This window comes from Scyliorhinus canicula, chromosome 17 (genome assembly GCF_902713615.1).
Source record: "Scyliorhinus canicula chromosome 17, sScyCan1.1, whole genome shotgun sequence".
Taxonomy (NCBI): Eukaryota; Metazoa; Chordata; class Chondrichthyes; order Carcharhiniformes; family Scyliorhinidae; genus Scyliorhinus; species Scyliorhinus canicula.
Genome location: NC_052162.1, coordinates 54,999,233 through 55,020,580, shown reverse-complemented (window position 1 = coordinate 55,020,580; position 21,348 = coordinate 54,999,233). Strand labels below are relative to the sequence as shown.

General features: G+C 50.2%; 1 protein-coding gene across 3 annotated transcripts in view; it reads left to right on the top strand.

Annotated features, from left to right (window-relative positions):
* Positions 1 to 21,348, top strand: part of si:dkey-171c9.3 — a 57,195-nt gene that overhangs the window by 23,726 nt on the left and 12,121 nt on the right. For 2 of the 3 annotated variants that reach the window (XM_038775897.1, XM_038775896.1), the window contains exon 2: positions 5,649 to 5,744. The exons of the other annotated variant lie outside the window; for it this stretch is intronic. In XM_038775897.1, coding sequence (XP_038631825.1) covers positions 5,649 to 5,744 — 96 coding nt within the window. The remainder of the gene's footprint in view (positions 1 to 5,648; positions 5,745 to 21,348) is intronic. 3 annotated transcript variants of the gene reach the window in all.

Here is a 21,348-nt window from a genome sequence, read left to right as displayed (position 1 = left end):
GGCACTGAACATTCAAACCTCGTCATGCGGGGCGCGTTTGTTACGGGGATTGGGTCGGACCTCATACGCCAGCGACTGTTAGAAGGGGCCACGCTCGACCTAGCAGAGACAAAGAAACTAGTGCTCTCCATGACGGTTGCCTCGCGCAATGTTCAGGCCTACACCCCCAGCCGCGCGACCCACCCCTCTTATGCATCATGGACCCCACAGACGGCCGCCCCAGTGGGGGCCTTACCCAGCCAATACGCCTGCGCCACGCACCAGCCAGCGAACCCCTGGGGTCCCCGATGTTACTTTTGTGGCCAGCAGAAACACCCCCACCAATGCTGCCCATCCCGCACTGCCCTTTGTAAGGCTTGCGGCAAGAAGGGGCACTTTGCCACGGTGTGCCAGGCCCGCGCAGTCGCCACTATCGCCCCACCCCACTCGTTTACGGACAATGGGCGCAGCCATCTTCACCTCCCCGGACGACGCGCGGCCAGTGGGTGCCACCATCTTCCCCTCCGAGCAATACGTGCGGCCCATGGGCGCCGCCATCTTGTTCAACCCCCGCCATGTGCGGCCCATGGGCGCCGCCATTTTGTCCTCCTCAAGATCATCAGGTGCCGTCATCTTGTCTCCCCCACAGCACATGGGCAACGCCAGCGTTCCAGGACCTGTGCCCCCCGGGCTGTCCATCATCTGGCACCAGCGACGAATGACCACAACTTGCTTCAGTGACCATCGACCAGTCTCGTCCGCACAACCTGGCCACCGCATCGACCAGCGTTAAAATCAATGGACAAGTGACCTCTTGCCTGCTGGACACCGGGAGCACCAAAAGCTTCATCCACCCAGATATGGTAAGGCGCTGCTCCCTCGCGGTACACCCCGCCAACCAAAAAATTACCCTGGCCTCCGGATCCTATTCCATGGCGATCCGGAGGTACTGTACGGTCACACTCACGGTCCAGCGTGGAGTTCAGCGGCTTCAGCCTCTACGTCCTCCCTAACCTCTGTGCTGCCCTACCACTTGGCCTGGACTTCCAGTGCAACCTCCAGAGCCTAACCCTGAAATTCGGCACGCCACTACCACACCTCACTGTGTGCGGCCTCGCAACCCTAAAGGTCGATCCCTTCCACCTTCCCTCTTCGCAAACCTAACCTCAGATTGCAAACCCGTTGCCACCAGGTGCAGACGGTACAGCACTCAGGATAGGACCTTCATCAGGTCCGAGGTCCAGCGGCTGCTTCGGGAAGGCATCATCAAGGCCAACAACAGCCCCAGGAGAGCCCAAGTGGTAGTCGTTACTACAGCCAGACTATCAATTGGTACATGCAGCTTGACGCGTACTCCCCTCCCACGCATATCTGATATGGTCAATCAGATTGCACAGTACCGGGTCTTCTCAACGGTAGACCTCAAATCCGCCTACCACCAGCTACCCATTCGTAAATCGGACCGTCCATACACTGCCTTCGAGGCAAACAGCCGCCTCTATCACTTCCTCAGGGTTCCCTGCGGCGTCACCAACGGGGTCTCGGTCTTCCAAAGGGAGATGGACCTAATGGTCAACCGGTACGGTTTGCGGGCCACCTTTCCGTACCAAGACAACGTCATCATCTGCAGCCATGATCAGCAGGACAACTACGCCAACCGTGCCAAATTTATACACACCGCCATTCTCCTAAACCTCACCTATAACAAGGAGAAGTGCGTGTTCAGCGCTTAGCCATCCTCGGCTATGTGGTCCAGAACGGAGTTCTGGGGCCCGATCCCGACCTCATGCACCCCCTCATGGAGCTCCCCCTTCCTCACTGCCCCAGGGTCTCAAACGCTGACTGGGGTTCTTTTCGTACTACGCTCAGTGGGTCCCAAACTATGCGGACAAGGCCCGCCCACTCATACAGTCAACCCACTTTCCCCTCACGGCCGAGGCACAACAGGCCACGCCCGTATCAGAGCCGATATCGGCAAGGCCGGGATGCATGCAGAAGACGAGACACTGCCCTTTCAAGTAGAGAGCGACGCATCAGATGTCGCTCTAGCCGCCACCCTCAATCAGGCAGGCAGATCCGTAGCATTCTTTTCCCGCACCCTTCATGCCTCAGAAATTCGGCACTCATCCGTCGAAAAAGAGGCCCAAGCTATCGTTGAAGCTGTGCGGCATTGAAGGCATTACCTGGCCGGTAGGAGATTCATTCTCCTCACTGACCAATGGTGGGTAGCCTTCATGTTCAATAACACACAGTGGGGCAAGATCAAGAATGGTGAGATATTGAGGTGGAGGATCGAGCTCTCCACCTACAATTACGAGATTTTGTATCGCCCCGGTAAGCTCAACGAGCCCCAGATGCCCTATCCCGAGGTACATGTGCCAGCGCACAGATAGACCGACTCCGGACCCTGCACGACAGCCTTTGTCACCGGGAGTCGCACGGTTGTACCATCTGCCCTACTCCGTCGAGGAAGTATGGACAATCACCAGGGACTGCCAGTTCTGTGTGGAGTGCAAGCCGCACTTCTACCAGCCGGACCATGCGCGCCTGGTGAAGGCATCCTGCCCCTTTGAACGCCTCAGCGTGGATTTCAAAGGGCCCCTCCCCTCCACCGACCAAAACACGTATGTTCTCAGTGTGGTCGATGGGTACTCCAGATTCCCCTTCCCCATCCCATGCCCCAATATGACGTCTGCCCTCGTCATCAAAGCCCTCAACACAATCTTCGCTCTGTTCGGTTTCCCCGCCTACATCCACAGTGACAGGGGATCCTCCTTCATGAGCGATGAGCTGCGTCAGTTTCTGCTCAGCTGGGGTATCGCCTCCAGCAGAACAACAAGCTACAACCCCCAGGGAAATGGACAGGTGGAGAGAGAGAATGGAACGGTACGGAGGGCTGTCGAACTGGCCCTAAGGTCCAGGAACCTCCCGGCCTCCCGCTGGCAGGAGGTCCTCCCTGATGCGCTACACTCCATTCGGTCACTGCTGTACACCGCCACTAACAACACACGCCATGAACATCTTTTTACCTTCCCCAGGAAGTCCACATCCGGGGTGTCGCTCCCGACTTGGCTGGCGGCTCCAGGACCGGTCCTGCTCCGTAGGCACGTCCGACTCCACAAGGCGGACCCGTTGGTGGAAAGGGTGCAATTGCTCAATGCAAACCCCCAGTATGCCTACGTGGCGTACCCTGACGGCCGCCAGGATACTGGCCGGGATTCTCCCCTACTAGGCGGGGCAGGGGTGGTCCTGGCGTGCCGCAGTGGCGAGAACCAGTCCGGCGTCAGGCCTCCCCAAAGGTGCGGAATTCTCCACACCTTTAGGGGCTAGGCCCGCACCAGAGTGGTTGGCACTCCGCCGGCCGGCATGAATGGCCTTTGGCGCCCCGCCAGCCGGCGTGAACGGCTGGCTGAAAGGACTTCGCCGGCTGCCGTGAGACCGCGCATGCGTGGAGCGTCAGCGGCCGCTGACGTCACCCCGGCGCATGCGCGGTGGAGGGGTCTCTTCCGCCTCCGCCATGGTGGAGGCCGTGGCGGCGGCGGAAGAAAAAGAGTGCCCCCACAGCACAGGCCTGCCTGCCGATTGGTGGGCCCCGATCGCGGGCCAGGCCACCGTGGGGGCACCCCGGGGTCAGATCGCCACGCACCCCCTCAGGACCCCGGGGCCCGCTCGCGCTGCCTGCTCCCGCCGGCGCCAGAGGTGGTTTAAACCCCGTCAGCGGGAGAGGCCTGACAGTGGCGGGATTTTGGCCCATCGCGGGCCGGAGAATCGCCGCGGGGGGCCCGCCGACCGGCGCGGCGTGACTCGCGCCCCCGTCGATTCCTGAGTGGCGGAAAATTCGGGCCACGGCGGGTGCCGGATTGACACTGGCGCTGGGCGATTCTCCGACCCCCTGGGGGGGGGTCAGAGAATTCCGCCCACTGCCTCCCTCAGGGACCTGGCACCAGCAGGTCACACACACACACAAACCCCCCCTGCCCGGCACCACCCTCCCCTCCCCTGGCACTCCCTGCAGCAACCCCCCCCGGGACCATCCGTCCTCCCACTGCCCATGCCCAAGGATGAAGAGGATTTCGGCATGCTCCCAGAGGCTCCGGACATCAGACCAGCCTCGGCATCGCCACCACTACTACGTCGCTCCCAGCGGCACATCAAGGCCCAGGACCGGTTAAACCTCTAACTGGTCCACTAGACTTCAAAATACATTTTCTTCTCTCTATTAAATATTGTAAATGTAAATGTAAAAAGAAAACCATTTGTTGTATACAGTTCTCCACCACCCCCGCCGGACTCAATTTTAACAGGGGGTGAATGTGGTAAACCACTGTTGCACCTCTATTAGGTGATGTGTGGTAGGACCTGTACTACAGGTAGTCCCTGAATATCAATATGTCTGTCCTCCATGCTGCAGCCATTTTGCCGGCTGCTGTGGGAGGCCACACATCTTAGAACAATAAAGCCTCAGTTGTACCCAACTCAAATCTTTTGTGCAATTGACCGTGCATCAGCACTCCCCTCCGATATCCTCCTCAGAGGTAAGGCCGCCACATTCACATTTATGTAAACCTGTTGTAAATGTTGCTGGTGTGACGTCAGGCAGGTGCCCGCTGAATATTCAGTTGGAGAAGAAGGTCCAGAGTGAGTGCTCGCTAATGACACGCTAATGTACAAAAATGAGGTTCATGGGCTCGATCTCAATCTCACCGAGAGAATCACGTTTTCTGATTCTCTCTGGATTTTGAGCCCGTGCTGCCGTTCTCACTGATGGCACGGTTGCACAGTGGTTAGCACAGCTACATCACAACACTAGGGACACAGGTTAGATTCCATCGATGAGTGGGCCTAGGTAGGGCACTCTTTTGAAGGGTGGGAGTAGACTCGATGGGCCAAATGGCCTCCTCTATGGTGTAGGGATTCTGCGGAAAATCAGTCCCATAGTTTTTCTCGGTTCTCTTCCTTTCTCTCTCCTGAAGGTGTTGCCACATGCTGAAATGGATTCCAGGGGTTTCCAAATGGGCTTAATTGAAAAGCTACCGCCTTTGTAAGAAACATAATTGACAAGTTATTTTGGTCAGGGAGGAAACTCAACCAAAAGTGGTGGCACATGCAATTAGAGGATACACATCTAAGTGGTTTCCACTATTTTGCTGTTGGTTTTCAACCAATTTTAAGGTGTATGTTGTCATGAATGATTGGTAATAGGTCTTTGTAACTAATGGACATTTGCCACAGAGTTCAATGGTCTGAAGATCCTGAATTAATGAATCCCGAATCCAGTTGGAACAATATTTGTCATTGGAGCAGCCTGGCCAAGTGTCCATCGCTGTCATTTCTCTATTTGTGGATTATATGGGTTCTCTACCAACAATTAAGTTAGTTTAATTGGCTGTATGGATTACCCAGCAAGCAGGTTGGTGGATCATTGAGACCCTTACCAGTCAGTTCATAGATATGTTGAGTTACCCTTTAGTGATCAAACTCACTCGTTAGGCAATTTACTAAGACGACACAAATTGATCTTTTGTCTCAAGTACCAGGTTTACAAGCTGCCTAGATAATTATTCAACACCGCTCCCTCATCCCAAGCACATTGGTATATTTTTAAGATAAGAACATATTGTTTTTCTACATGTCTGACACATTTTTGTTCATATTTTTGATTCCCCCAGATGTCAGATCCAATTCACTGGCTGCACAGCGGCAAGAAACTTTGTCATGTTATAATTGAAAAGAATGAGCAACGACTTGCAATGCCGCTCAAAGAAGTAAGTGAGTAGGACACCTGGTGGCATCATATTGCAATCTCTTCTATACTGAGTTAAGTTGGCTTGGAAGCGGCTATATTATTATTATGACTGGGTGCGGTTTTTTGGGGGCTCTGCCTGAACTCCAGATATGTGGACAGTATGGCCAGAATATTGATGGTGGGTTTAGAGAACTCACATTTATGATTAAGCGTAAGACATGTAAATGACATAACACCTTTTGCACCCTGGCATCAGTGGTGGATCTGAACTCTTTCTACTGCAGAAGTGTGCTGCATGGTTGGAGGGTGATCTAGAAAGCACTGCCAAGCTAGGGAAGGGAGAGGGAAAGTATGAAGGTGAGAAAACTGCTGAGTGAGGATGATTGGGGAACATTGCTGAGTCAGCGATAGCAGCATTGGATCTGCTGTTTGAGAAACAGATTCACTAATCTGCAGGGGGTGGTGAGAAATTAACTAGGATGCTGATGAATTAGGAACATAGGAGTTGGCCATTTGGCCTGGCGAGTTTGCTCCACCATTCAAACAGAACATGACTGATTATCTACCTCTATGTCATCCCCCCCCCCCCCCCCCCCACTACCTCTGTATCCCGTGATGTCATTAGTATCCAGAAGTCTGTTGATTTCTATTTTGAACATGCTCAATGATTGAGCTTCCACAGCCCTCTAGGGTAGAGAGCTCCAAAGATTCACCACTCTCTGAGAGAAGAAATTCCTTCTAGTCTCAATCTTAAATGGTTTGCTCCTTAATCTGAGACCATGGGCAGGATTCTCCAATAATGGGTCACAACGCTGCTGTTTCACTCTGGACTTTCCTTAAGAAAGTCCTGAGTGATTCTCCTACCTGCAGGTGTCTAGCAGGGCCCCGGAGTGCTCCTCACAGCTCTGGCTGCGGATATGGGGCCCTGCACTTCTGGTTGGGAATCCGCACATGCGCACGGCGGCGGTCTGCGGCAGCCGCCCCATGAGACATGGCGGACTCGCACATCGGTCCGTGACGCCCGATCGCCCTCCTGGCCATCCATGAGGCACCCCCCCCCCCCCCCCCCCCCCCCCCCCCCCGGTGATTGATCCCCCACCAGGGCGGCCGATAGTTGGTTAGAATCATGGCGCTGGGAACTCGGCAAGTTTACCTCGGAGGATCGTTGGGGGGGGGGGGGGGGGGGCTCTGTCAATGGCCCCCTACCCGCGCCACGTAGTGCGCACTAGAGACTCCTGAGCGATTATCCGGTCCCTGGAGAATCGCAGGAGCGGAGTCGGACCGGATTTCGGCGTAAACGCCCATTCTGCCCCCCCGCGCCGATCACAATTTCAGCGAGAAGGCTCAGAGAATCCAGCCCTATGTTCCTTGGTTCTAGATTTAACAGGCAGGGAATTCATCCTATCTGCATCTGCCCTGTCATGTCCTATAAAAATATTTTTATTAGGGTATCTGCAATTTTTGTAATTATAGCAATAACAGTGACATAAACATGGTACAATAAACATTTCCACCCCCATCACAATCTTCACTCATCCCAACCATAAAGCAACAGTCTGCCCCCCACTGCATTCTGCTTCTGCTGACATTTTTATTTTCTTCAAGAAAGTCACCGAATGACTGCCACCTCCAGGTGAACCCTAACATTGACCATTTTAAGGTGAACTTTATTTTCTCAAGACTGAGAAAGCCAGCCATGTCACTAACACAGGTCTCTACACTCGGGGGGATTCGAGTCCCTCCACATTAATAAGATCCGTCTCCGAGCTATCAGGGAGGCAAAGGCCAAGATGTTGGCCTCTTTCTCCCCCTGGCTTCCCGGCTCTTCCAACACTCCAGAGATCGCCACCTCTGGACTTGGCACCACCTGTGTTTTGAGTACCATGGATATCGCCTTAGCGAAACCCTGCTAAAACCCTCTAAGCTTCAGGCATGTGCAAAACATGTGGATATGATTTGCTGGGCTTCCCCCACCTTGCACACCTATCCTCTACATCGAAAAATGTGCTCATCCAGTCCACCGTCATGTGTGCCCGGTGGACTACCTTGAACTGTATCAGGCTAAGCCTGGCACATGATAAGCATGTATTATCCCTGGTTAGGGAATCCGCCCACAGACCCGCCTCTATCTCTCCCCCTAGCTTGTCTTCCCACTTGCTCAGTAAACCAAGGTCCACCACACTAAGAAAACAAAAAGGGACAGTCAATAGGGAATTAAAGGTGCTATATTTAAATGCCCGCAGTGTACGGAACAAGGTAGATGAGCTTGTGGCCCAGATTGTGACTGGCAGGTATGATGTGGTAGGCATCACAGAGACGTGGTTGCAGGGGGTTCAGGACTGGCAGTTAAACATCCAGGGATTTACAACCTATCGAAAAGACAGAGAGGTGGGTAGAGGGGGCGGGGTTGCCTTGTTAATTAGAAATGAAATTAAATCAATAGCACTAAACGACATAGGGTCAGACGATGTGGAGTCTGTGTGGGTAGAGTTGAGGAACCACAAAGGCAAAAAAACCATAATGGGAGTTATGTACAGGCCTCCTGACAGTGGTCAGAACCAGGGGCACAAAATGCACCACGAAATAGAAAGGGCATGTCAGAAAGGCAAGGTCACAGTAATCATGGGGGACTCCAATATGCAGGTGGACTGGGTAAATAATGTTGCCAGTGGACCCAAAGAAAGGGAATTCATTGAATGTTTACAGGATGGCTTTTTGGAACAGCTTGTGATGGAGCCCACGAGGGAACAGGCTATTCTGGACTTAGTGTTATGTAATGAGCCAGAATTGATAAAAGATCTTAAAGTAAGGGAACACTTAGGAAGCAGTGATCATAATATGGTAGAATTCAGTCTGCAATTTGAAAGAAGGAAGGTAGAATCAGATGTAAAGGTTTTACAGTTAAATACAGGTAATTACAGGCGCATGAGGGAGGAACTGACGAAAATCGACTGGAAGCAGAGCCTAGTGGGAAAGACAGTAGAACAGCAATGGCAGGAGTTTCTGGGAGTAATTGAGGACACAGTGCAGAGGTTCATCCCAAAGAAAAGAAAGGTTATCAGAGGGAGGATTAGGCAGCCATGGCTGACAAAGGAAATCAGGGAATGCATCAAGGCAAAAGAGAGAGCCTATAATGTGGCAAAGAGTAGTGGGAAGTCAGAAGATTGGGAAGGCTACAAAAACAAACAGAGGATAACAAAGAGAGAAATAAGGAAGGAGAGGATCAAATATGAAGGTAGGCTAGCCAGTAACATTTGGAATGATAGTAAAAGTTTCTTTAAATACATTAAAAACAAACGGGAGGCAAAAGTAGACATTGGGCCGCTCCAAAATGACGCTGGTAATCTAGTGATGGGAGACAAGGAAATAGCTGAGGAACTTAATAAGTACTTTGCGTCAGTCTTCACAGTAGAAAACATGAGTAATATCCCAACAATTCAGGAAAGTCAGGGGGCAGAGTTGAATATGGTTGCCATCACAAAGGAGAAGGTGCTAGAGAAACTAAAAGGTCTGAAAATTGATAAATCTCCGGGCCCAGATGGGCTACATCCTAGAGTTCTAAAGGAGATAGCTGAAGAAATAGTGGAGGCGTTAGTTATGATCTTTCAAAAGTCACTGGAATCAGGGAAAGTCCCAGAGGATTGGAAAATCGCTGTTGTAACCCCCCTGTTCAAGAAGGGAACAAGAAAAAAGATGGAAAATTATAGGCCAATTAGCCTAACCTCGGTTGTTGGCACAATTCTAGAATCCATCGTTAAGGATGAGATTTCTAAATTCTTGGAAGTGCAGGGTTGGATTAGGACAAGTCAGCATGGATTTAGTAAGGGGAGGTCGTGCCTGACAAACCTGTTAGAGTTCTTTGAAGAGATAACAAATAGGTTAGACCAAGGAGAGCCAATGGATGTTATCTATCTTGACTTCCAAAAGGCCTTTGACAAGGTGCCTCACGGGAGACTGCTGAGTAAAATAAGGGCCCATGGTATTCGAGGCAAGGTACTAACATGGATTGACGATTGGCTGTCAGACAGAAGGCAGAGAGTTGGGATAAAAGGTTCTTTTTCGGAATGGCAACCGGTGACAAGTGGTGTCCCGCAGGGTTCAGTGTTGGGGCCACAGCTGTTCTCTTTATATATTAACGATCTAGATGACGGGACTGGGGGCATTCTGGCCAAGTTTGCCGATGGTACAAAGATAGGTGGAGGGGCAGGTAGTATTGAGGAGGTGGGGAGGCTGCAGAAAGATTTAGACAGTTTAGGAGAATGGTCCAAGAAGTGGCTAATGAAATTCAACGTGGGCAAGTGCGAGGTCTTGCACTTTGGAAAAAAGAATAGAGGCATGGACTATTTTCTAAACGGTGACAAAATTCATAATGCTAAAGTGCAAAGGGACTTGGGAGTCCTAGTCCAGGATTCTCTAAAGGTAAACTTGCAGGTTGAGTCCGTAATTAAGAAAGCAAATGTAATGTTGTCATTTATCTCAAGAGGCTTGGAATATAAAAGCAGGGATGTACTTCTGAGGCTTTATAAAGCACTAGTTAGGCCCCATTTAGAATACTGTGAGCAATTTTGGGCCCCACACCTCAGGAAGGACATACTGGCACTGGAGCGGGTCCAGCGGAGATTCACACGGATGATCCCAGGAATGGTAGGCCTAACATACGATGAACGTCTGAGGATCGTGGGGTTATATTCATTGGAGTTTAGGAGATTGAGGGGAGATCTAATAGAAACTTACAAGATAATGAATGGCTTGGATAGGATGGATGTAGGGAAGTTGTTTCCATTAGCAGGGGAGGCTAGGACGCGGGGGCACAGCCTTAGAATAAAAGGGAGTCACTTTAGAACAGAGATGAGGAGAAATTTCTTCAGCCAGAGAGTGGTAGGTCTGTGGAATTCATTGCCACAGAGGGCGGTGGAGGCCGGGGCGTTGAGTGTCTTTAAGACAGAAATTGATAAATTCTTGATTTCTCGAGGAATTAAGGGCTATGGGGAGAGAGCGGGTAAATGGAGTTGAAATCAACCATGATTGAATGGTGGAGTGGACTCGATGGGCCAAATGGCCTTACCTCCGCTCCTATGTCTTATGGTCTTATGGTCTTATTGCCCTTGAGCTCCTCCTCTGATTCCAAAAGTTCCTGTAGATATCTGATACCTCCCCCTCTCCCACCCAGGTACTGGAGACCATCCTGTCCTGTATCCCCCGTGGCGGCAGCAGCGGGAAGCCGGAACCTGCCTTCTCAAGAAGTCTCATACCTGCAGATACCTAAACCTATTCCCTACTGGCAATTCAAATTTATTCTCCAAGGCTTTCAAGCTGGGGAAGCTCCCGTCTATAAATAGATCCCCTATCTTCCTAATTCCTGCCTTTTGCCATCTCCGGAACCCACCATCCAGCCTACCCGGTACAAACTGATGATTATTATAAATCGGGGTCCAAACCGATGCTCCCTCCACTCTCTTATATCTCCTCCACTGCCCCCAGATTCTCAGAGCCCCCACCACCACCGGACTTGTGGATTATCGGGCCAGCAAGAATGGGAGAGGTACCGTTATCAGTGCTCCCAAACTTGTGTCTTTACATGTCCTCCATTCACTCCCACACCGATCCCCCCCCCCCCCCCAAGACACCGAAAGACAAACAGAAATCTGGGGAGAACCGTCCTTTTCACGGTCTGTACCCTCCCCGCCAGTCATAGCGGGAGCATGTCCCATCTCTTAAAGTCCCCTTCCATTTGTTCTACCAGCCGGGATAGGTTTAATTTGTGCAGTACCTCCCATTCCAGGACCACCTGGATTCCCAGATACCGAAAGCTCTTCCCTACCATTCTAAGCGGCAGCTCTCCCAGTCTCTTCTCCTATCCTTTTGCCTGTATCGCGAACATCTCGCTTTTCCCCAGGTTCAATTTATACCCTGAAAAATTACCAAATTCCCCTAGGATCTGCATAGTTTCCCCCATCCCCTCCATCGGGTCTGAAATATACAAGAGCAGGTCATCTGCGTAAAGCGAGACATGGTGCTCGACCCCCTCCGAGCCAGCTTTTCCAGTTCCTAGACGCTCTTAACGACATGGCCAGTGGCTCTATGGCCAGAGCAAACAGTAGCGGGGAGGGGGCCACCCTTGTCTCGTAACCCGGTGTCGTTTAAAATGCCCTGACCTCAACCAGTTCGTACGCACACTCGCTACTGGTGCCTGATAGAGCAACTGGACCCAGTCAATGAAGCCTTCACTAAACCCAAACCTTCCCAGAACCTCCCACAGGTAATCCCACTCCACCCAATCAAAAGCCTTCTCCGCAGCCATCACGACCACCACTTCCATCTCCTCTCTTTCTGAGGGCATCATAATAACATTTAAAAGCCTTCGAACATTGGCCATGAGTTGCCTGCCCTTTACAAATCCCGTGTGGTCTTCCCCTATCACTCACGGGACACAATCCTCTCTCCTTGTGGCCAATAGCTTAGCCAGCAGTCTGGCGTCCACATTCAGTCGAGAAATTGGCTTGTATGACCCACATTGTTCCGGATCCTTCTCCCGTTTCAGGATCAATGAAATCGAGGCCTGCAATATTGTTGGGGGGGAGGACTCCCTTTCTCTTGTTTCATTAAATGTACACACCAGCAGTGGGCTCAATATCTCCGAAAACCTCTCATAGAATTCCACCAGGTAGCCATCCGGCCCCGGGGCCTTGCCCGACTGCATGCCCTCCAGCCCCTCCATTATTTCCTCAATTACAATTGGGCCTCCCAGCCCTTCCACCAGATCCTCATCTACCAACGGGAACCTCAACTGACCCAAAAACTGCCCCATCCCCTCCACCCCAGCCAGGGGTTCTGACTCATAATTCACTGTAAAAGTCCTTGAACACCTCATTCACCCCAACTGGGTCCAGGACTGTATTCCCACCTCTACTCTTTACTCTCCCTATCTCCATGTCCACCTCCCTTTTTCTAAGCTGGTGCACTAACATTCTGCTTGCCTTTTCTTCATAGTCATAGATCGCCCCCCTTGCATTCCTCAGCTGTTCCACCGCCTTCCCTGCAGTCAACAGCCCAAACTCCGCCTGTAACCTCTGCCGCTCCCTCAGGAGCCCCGTGTCCGGGGCCTCCAAGTATCTCCTGTCCACTGGAGTATCTCCTCCACTAATCTATCCCTCTCAGCCCGTTCCACCTTTTCTCTGTGGGCCTGTATCGAGATTAATTCCCCTCTGACCACTGCCGTCAAAGCTTCCCAAACCGTTGCTGCAGAGACCTCCCCCGTATCATTTGTTTCCAGATAGTTCTGGATGGACTTGTTCACCCGCCCACAGACCGCCTCGTCCGCTAGCAACCCCACATCCAGCCTCCACAGTGGGCGTTGGCCTCTCTCCAAAATAACCCGTAGATCCACCCAATGTGGGGCATGATCCGACACTGCGATTGTCAAGTACTTAGTATCCACCACCCCCGGTATTAGAACCCTGCTCAGAACAAAAAAGTCAATGTGAGAGTATACCTTGTGGACATGTGAGAAAAAAGAAAACTCCTTTGCCCTTGGCCGTGCAAACCTCCATGGGTCTCCTTCCCCTATCTGTTCCATAAACCCCTTCAATTCCTTTGCCACGGCTGGCACCCTCCCTGTCTTGGATTCTGACCGGTCCAATTCCGGATCATTGACCGTGTTAAAATCTCCCCCCATGATCAAGTTATGTGACTCTAAGTCTGGGATCTTACTTAACACCCTCCTCATAAATTCCACATCATCCCAATTCAGAGCATCTCCGATCACGAGTACCACCCACAACCCCTCCAGTTTCCCACTCACCATTATGTACCTGCCCCCCTTGTCTGACACGATTCTCCCTGCCTCGAATGCCACCCGTTTATTAATCAAAATTGCTACCCCCCTGGTCTATGAGTCCAGCCCTGAGTGGAATACTTGGCCAACCCAACCCTTTCTCAATCTAGTCTGGTCTGTAACATTTAGGTGTGTCTCTTGTAGCATTGCCACATCCACCTTCAGCCCCCTCAAATGCGCGAACACGTGAGCCCTCTTGACCGGCCCGCTCAGCCCTCTAACGTTCCATGTAATCAGCCTGGTCGGGGGACTTCACCCTTTTTAGGCTAGCCTCCAGCTCACTTCTCCGGCCTCCTCGAGCCCTCCATCAGGCATCCCCCATCCCTGACCTCCTAATTGTCCTCTAGTAACAGTTCCTCCCCTGTCAGCAAAGCAGCCCCCCCTCCCCCTGGTAACAGCACCATAAACCCAACCCTCCATATCAAGCTTATCACCTGCTCGCCCCCCACTGTGCTTCTGTGAATCAGCTGACCTAGCTGACCTGATAGATCCCACCCATGGCACCAAATAGACTGTCTCACATTGTTCTCTCACCTCTTCCCCCCCCCCCCCCCCCCAACTTGGACATACATATTCAAAGACTCACATTCCCCAGTAAACAAACAGCAGAAAAAACAGTGGAAAAACAACCACAGAAAAAACAACCACAACCCCCCGCCACTCCACCCAGCTCCCAGCAAGACAAAGTTAACTTTAACCATTGAAAAAGCTCCTTATTGCACATAACACTACTTATTCAAAGCAGCACAAAAGTGATTGTCAACAAATCGCCATTGCAGTACTCTCCCCAATGATTCAGTCTCTTTAGTTCACATCCAGTCTTTTTTCCCTGATTAAAGTCGATGCATCGTCTGGTGTTTCAAAGTAAAATTCCCATTCCTCATATATGACCCACAGACACTCTGGGTACAACATCCCTTCACCCCCTTCTTAAAGAGGGACAATTTTGCCCGTTTAAACCCGGCTCGCCTCTTGATAAATCCGCACCCAAGTCTTGATAAATACGCAGCTCACAATTCTCCCACCGGCTGCTCCGTTCTTTCCTGGCCCACCGCAGAACGTGTTCCTTGTCCAGGAATTGGTGCATATGTACCACCATCGCTCTCGGCAGCTCGTTCGCTAGGGGCATCTTCGTGAGGGCTTTGTGCGCTCTTATCCACTTCCAGGGGCTGAGGGAACACCTCAGGGCGGCTGACGATTCTCAGGTCTATGTCCTGGACCTGTTCTCCAAGTCTTCCAGTTTCTCCTGCATTCTTTTCTGGCGGTCATTTATCATCTCCACCTTGGTCTCCAAACGGTTAGGCATTCCTCGTGCTCGGACACCTTTTTCTCCACCTCATGTATTGCACGTCCATGGATTTCTTGATTCTGCACCGCCTGAAAAATCAAAGCCTTCCAGCGTGTCCTTCTTAAGCTTGGCGAAGCAATCTTTAAAAACCTTCACCAGCTGCTCTGTCGACCACTGTGCCACCTCCCCGCTGCCCTGAATCTCCGCCATGCTTTCCCGCATTGCCAGCTCTGCTCGCGTCTTTCTTGTAGAACTTGGTCTTCTTACATGGCCACTTCTGGTCCAATTCTCCATACACCGGAGGGGGATTTCTCCTCACCGTCTCACTCTCCACCGATTCATCCAATAAAATCTGGAACAAACCGGGAGAAAAAAGGTCCAAATGTCCGTCACAGGCAGGAGCTATCAAATGTGCGACCAACTCCTCCATGCCCGCCACCGGACTCAGATATTTAAAACTTCAATGAGACCACCTCTCCTTATTCAAAACTCTAGAGAATACAGGGCCAGCCTCCTCAATCTCTTCTCTTAAGGCAATCCCACCATCCCAGTGATTGGTCTGATGAGCCTCCATTTCACTCCCTCTATGGTAAGCATAGCCTTTCTTAGATAAGGAGAGCAAAACTGGACACAATAAAATAGACTGTTGCTCACGTGATTGCCTCATTTATTTCAGCTTTTACTAATTTTGAGTTTAAATTAAGAATCAGATAAAGATGGGCTTTTTTTTTACATTAAAATATCAACATCTTTTAAAATATACACCATCAGAAGCCTTAAAAATTGAAACAAATTAATGCAGAACATGACTGCAAAATTGGAACTGAATTTTTCTGTACAGTTTAGTCCATTTTAAAGAATGATTGTGCTGCTTTTCACCCACTTCTGATTCAGCAAGCATTGTCATCAAATATAAATCACACTTAGATATTTCAGTTCCTCTCAGCTGGGTCTTGAGATGGGTGCTTGCAAGACAACCTAAATTGTATATATTGTGCTTGGGCTGGGGAGGGGAAAGATCTGTCAGTGATCCTGCTGTAGACCATCATTTCCTGGCCCCTTTTAGAATGTGTATACATGTGTGGATGTGTAGGGTGATCAGAATATGACTTGTCATGGCACGGTTTGACTTGGCACATGTTCTCTATTGTGCAAGGACTAGGGATGTTGATGATATTCCAGAGAGTTGCCGACAGTCATGGAATGGTACCAACCAATCAGATAATTTGGAAGGTGGGAATGCAAGTATGTGGCCAGAATTAATCAAATTGGTGGTGAGGGGGTGGGAGGGGACAGGAACAGGAAGTTGCCAGAGTCTTATGGGCTTTAATTACTTCCATTTTTGGTTACACTTGCACTTAAGGCAAAAATGTTTAAAATAAATTGTTGGTTTCAAAGAGCCTCATTTACAATCCTTGAAGAAATATAAGAAAACAAATAAAGACAATGCAGGTTTCCAGACCTTTTCACATTCCTTGATGGATGTTTGAGGCCAATTTTCTTTCTGGTCTTTTTCTATCTTTAAGACTAATAATAACAATAATCTTTATTGTCACAAGTAGGCTTACATTAACACTGCAATGAAGTTACTGTGAAAAGCCTCTAGTTGCCACATTCCAGCACCTGTTTGGGTACACGGAGAGAGAATTCAGAATGTCCTAATAACCTAACAGCACGTCTTAATAAGAATATTATGACTGTCGGGCAGCACGGTAGCATGGTGGTTAGCATAAATGCTTCACAGATCCAGGGTCCCAGGTTCGATTCCCGGCTGGGTCACTGTCTGTGTGGAGTCTGCACGTCCTCCCCGTGTGTGTGTGGGTTTCCTCCGGGTGCTCCGGTTTCCTCCCACAGTCCAAAGATGTGCGGGTTAGGTGGATTGGCCATGCTAAATTGCCCGTAGTGTCCTAAAAAGTAAGGTTAAGGGGGGGTTGTTGGGTTACGGGTATAGGGTGGATACGTGGGTTTGAGTAGGGTGATCATTGCTCGGCACAACATCGAGGGCCGAAGGGCCTGTTCTGTGCTGTACTGTTCTATGTTCTAATAATCTTTATTGTCACAAGTAGGCTTACATTAATATTGCAATGAAATTACCGCATAAAGCCCCTAGTCGCCACATTCTGGCACCTGTTCAGGTACGGAGGGAGAATTCAGAATGTCCAAATGGCTTGTGGGAGACAAACGGAGAACCCGGAGGAAACCCATCCAGACACAGGAGACGCGATTCTCCGCCCCCCACGCTGGGTGGGAGAATAGCGGGAGGGCCTCCTGACATTTTTCACGCCCTCCCGCTATTCTCCCCCACGCCCAACCCCGTTTGGGGCATCTAGAGGCCCGATTGGCACGGGAGCACCACGACTGTGCTCGGGAGGGGACAGGCCTGCGATCGGTGCCCACCGATCATCGGGCCAGCGTCCAAAACAGACGCACTCTTTCCCCTCCGCCGCCCAGCAAGGCCATGTCTTGCCGGGCGGCTGAGGAGAAAGATGCCAAGTGCGTATGCGCTGGTTGGCGTCCAACCTGCGCATGCGCGGCTGACGTCATCGGCCGCATCAGCCGGCGTGACGCTTGACGTGCGGCCTTGATGACCGTCGTCAAGGCCGCGCCGCCGTGACGTCCGGGGGGGGGGGGGGGGAATCCGCCCCGGAAGTGGCCATGAAGGCTGCCGTGGGTCACGGCCTGTCCCACGGCAGCCTTTACGATTCTCTGCATTTGCGGAGAATCTCGCCCAGGGAGAACATGCAGACTCTGCACAGACAGTGACCCCCAAGCCGGGAATCGAACCTTGGATCCTGGCACTGTGAAGCAACAGTGCTAACAACTATGCTACCGTGATGAGCGGACGCATTGAGCAGAGTCAATGCGACCGCTACATGCGCAAGGCTCAGCTTGATCCAATTCAAGGTGGTCCATCGGGCCCACACGACAGTGGCCCGGATGTGTAGATTCTTTGGAGTAGAGGACAGGTGTGTAAAATGTGCGGGAGGACCAGCGAACCATGTCCACATGTTCTGGGCATGTCCAAAACTTAGGGGATATTGGCAGGAGCTTGCGGACGTTATGTCCAGTGTATTGAAAACAAATGTGGCAATGAGTCCAGAGGTGGCGAATTTTGGGGTGTCGGAAGATCCAGGAGTCCAGGAGGAGAAAGAGGCGGATGTTCTGACCTTTGCCTCCCTGGTAGCCCGGAGATGAATATTATTAGCTTGGATGGACTCAAAGCCCCCGAAGTCGGAGACCTGGTTAACCAACATGGCGAGCTTTCTCGGCCTAGAGAAGATTAAGTTCGCCTTGAGAGGGTCTTTGTTCGGGTTTGCCTGTTCGGAGTTGGCAACCATTCATTGACTTCTTCTTAATCATCCGCAGGGGGGCGGGGGGGGGGAGGGGGGGGGGGGGGGGGGGGGGGGGGGGAGGTGGTGGGGCTAGGGTAGCGTAGAATAGGGGGTTAAATTGGCGGGTCTTGGAGAGATGGGAGTCGGTGTTTGGACTATGTTTATTGTTCTTTGTACATTGTTTTTATACTGTTGCTGTTTGTAATGCCAAAAATACCTCATTAAAATTGTTCGATTTTAAAAAAACTGTGCTCCTGTGCCACCCACTAATTGCAGTCATTTCTGTGAGGATGTTCCAAATCGGCTTGCATTAACTAGTTGTTTTTTTAAAAAACATTCCTGTCCCAGAGAAATTGGCACAGTCTGTTAAACCAAAAGGAAAATAATGTTGACGTGGTGATGATTCCTACTTGATTCCAAAAATCACCAGAGATGTACCCACAGACTAACAATAGGCTCCAAACTGATGGAAGGTCCAGCAAAACTCCAAAGATGAGAATTCATTGGTCAAGGGAAGCCCAGCATCCTTTTAAAAAAAAAACCCAGGTCTTCAGCAGTCTACAATCAGTCATTTTTAAATCCACCACCACAATTACAAACTGTACTTTTGTGCACTGCGTTAAGAGTGATCAATATGACACATCATGGCAAACCCCTCACAATAAACCAAACTCTTTTTCTTCGTATTCCATCAGTTCTATATTCAGGGTGATTGGTGAATTCTCAGCTTTTTTATGCCACTTGCCCAGCTTCTGATAATTGCCCATGTTACCAGGCGGAAATAGTGAATGGAAGGCTGCACGAGGGGGTGCTCAGAGTCACATTGTTCCAGAAAAGAATAGAAAATCAAATCAAATCTCATAAATGGCTAAAAAGTTCTTCAAGCTCAGATTTATAAAAGCATCAATAGCTTCTTTTATACTGTCCTTTTAATTCTGATTCCAAGATAATGGCATCTGTACCCAGATTGCTAGTCATTTATGTAGTTAGCTGGGTTTTCTGTAACCTGATGGCAGAAACAGATGCTCAAGTCAAATTGGATTTACTGGTTTTCTGACAGGCTGCAAACATTGGCTTTAACATGGGCGGCAAAGTGGCGCAGTGGTTAGCACTGCTGCCTCACGGGGTTAAGGACCCGGGTTCTCCCCGTGGGTCTCAACTCCATAACCCAAAAAGACATGTGCAGGGTAGGTGAATTGGCCATGCTAAATTGCCCCTTAATTGGAAAAAAAGAATTGGATACTCTAAATTTTTAAAAAAAGAAAAGAGAACAACACAAATGTTGGGATACAGAACCTGAGTAAAATGAATGAGCCAGAAGAACTTCATGCTGCTTCAAAAGAACGTTCAATGTTACCATCGGGGAAAGTTTGAACTCTTCGAAAAGAACTGCTCAGCAATGATGAGTCTTGTCATTTTCGTGCCTTATTTGCACTGCAAATCAACTTCTGCTGGGCTGAGACCAATTTAATATTGTGCCAGATCTGGTCGGTTTATAGATTTGCACACTTGCTGCAAAATCACTTCAAGCTTGTCCCTCGCTGGCCTTCCCTTGACATTAAAGGAAGGTTCCTTTCAAACCAAGGATTTAAAAGTTGCACTATGCCAGTGAGTTCAGAATTCCGCCAGTCCACAGACAGAAGAAAATGCTAGGTTCGACGATAAGCAAGTTGTACTGTTGGCAGCAATTTGTGACCAAGTTTAAAAGGAAATGGAAGCCTCAATGATAATAGCAGCCATTTCCTTTGCCACTGGTTGTGCTTTGATTATACAGAAGATAAATTTGTCCTTCTCCCTATACGACCTCTCCAACAGCTCACAGTTATTTAAAGGCGGCAGGGCAGCATGGTAGCATAGTAGGGCAGCACAGTGGTGCAGTGGTTAGCACAGTCGCTTTACAGCTCCAGGGTCCCAGGCTTGTTTGCCAGCTTGGGTCACTGTCTGTGCGGAGTCTGCACGTTCTCCCTGTGCCTGCGTGGGTTTCCTCCGGGTGCACCAGTTTCCTCCCACAGTCCAAAGATGTGCACATTAGGTGGATTGGCCAAGATAAATTGCCCTTCGTGTCCAAAAAGGTTAGCTGGTTGCAGGGATGGGGTGGATGTGTGGGGATAGGGTGGAGATATGGGCTTAGGTAGGATACTCTTTCCAAGGGCCACTGGAGACTCGATGGGCCTTATGGCCTCCTTCAGCTCTGTAACTTCTATGATTCTAAAAGCTTCAAATGCACACTTCAGCAATCTCTTTACACCATTCTACCTGATTTGTCAGTTGCTTGATCCAATGTGTTAAACTTTCACTTTTGATGGCATATCTGTCAGTAGACGTATGAAAACTTGGTACCTGACATTCATGCAATGGGTATTTTAATTGGATGTGAAATCCAAGGACACCTACTTTAAAACTGAGAAGATTACTACAATCAAAAGTGATAGGAAGACAAAACTTGACAGTACAGAGATGTTTGTCCATCAAGTGTCAGCCGTTGCTCAGTGCTAGCACTCGCCTGAGTCACTAGTCATGGGTTCAAGTTCCAGAAAAGCATTGAAGTACATAATCTAAGCTGATACTTCAGAGCCTTGGCAGGGAAGTGCTGTACTATTAACAGTGCTGTCTTTCAGCTGTGATTTCAACCGAAGTTCCACCTGACGTGTAATCACAGAATGATTACGGTGCAGATGGAGACCATTTGGCCAATCCTGTTTGCACTGGCTCTCCAAATGAGCACCATGACTTTGTGCCATTTCCCTAGCTTTTCCCTGTGCCAATGCACATTGTTTCTTTTCTTTTCGAAAATATTTTATTGAGGCATTTATAATTTTAGCATTTTAAACAACAGAGCTCCAATACACGCAAAAATCCTACAATAATATACCCAACTCCTCCCAGCCCTAAACCCTAACTACCCATACATTAGATTCCCTGCCCTTATCCCCCCCCTCCCCCCCCCCGCTGACTCATTGTAGAAGTCGATGAACGGCTGCCACCTCCGAGCGAACCCCTTAAGGCGAGCTTAACTTTCTGTAGCCTAAGACACCCTGCGATGTCACTGACCCAAGCCCCCGATTTTGGAGGCCCGGGTCCCTCCATCCCAGCAAAATCCATCTCCGGGACACCAGGGAGGCAAAAGCCAAAAGTCGGCCTGTCTCTGCTTCCGCCACCGCCCCCCCCC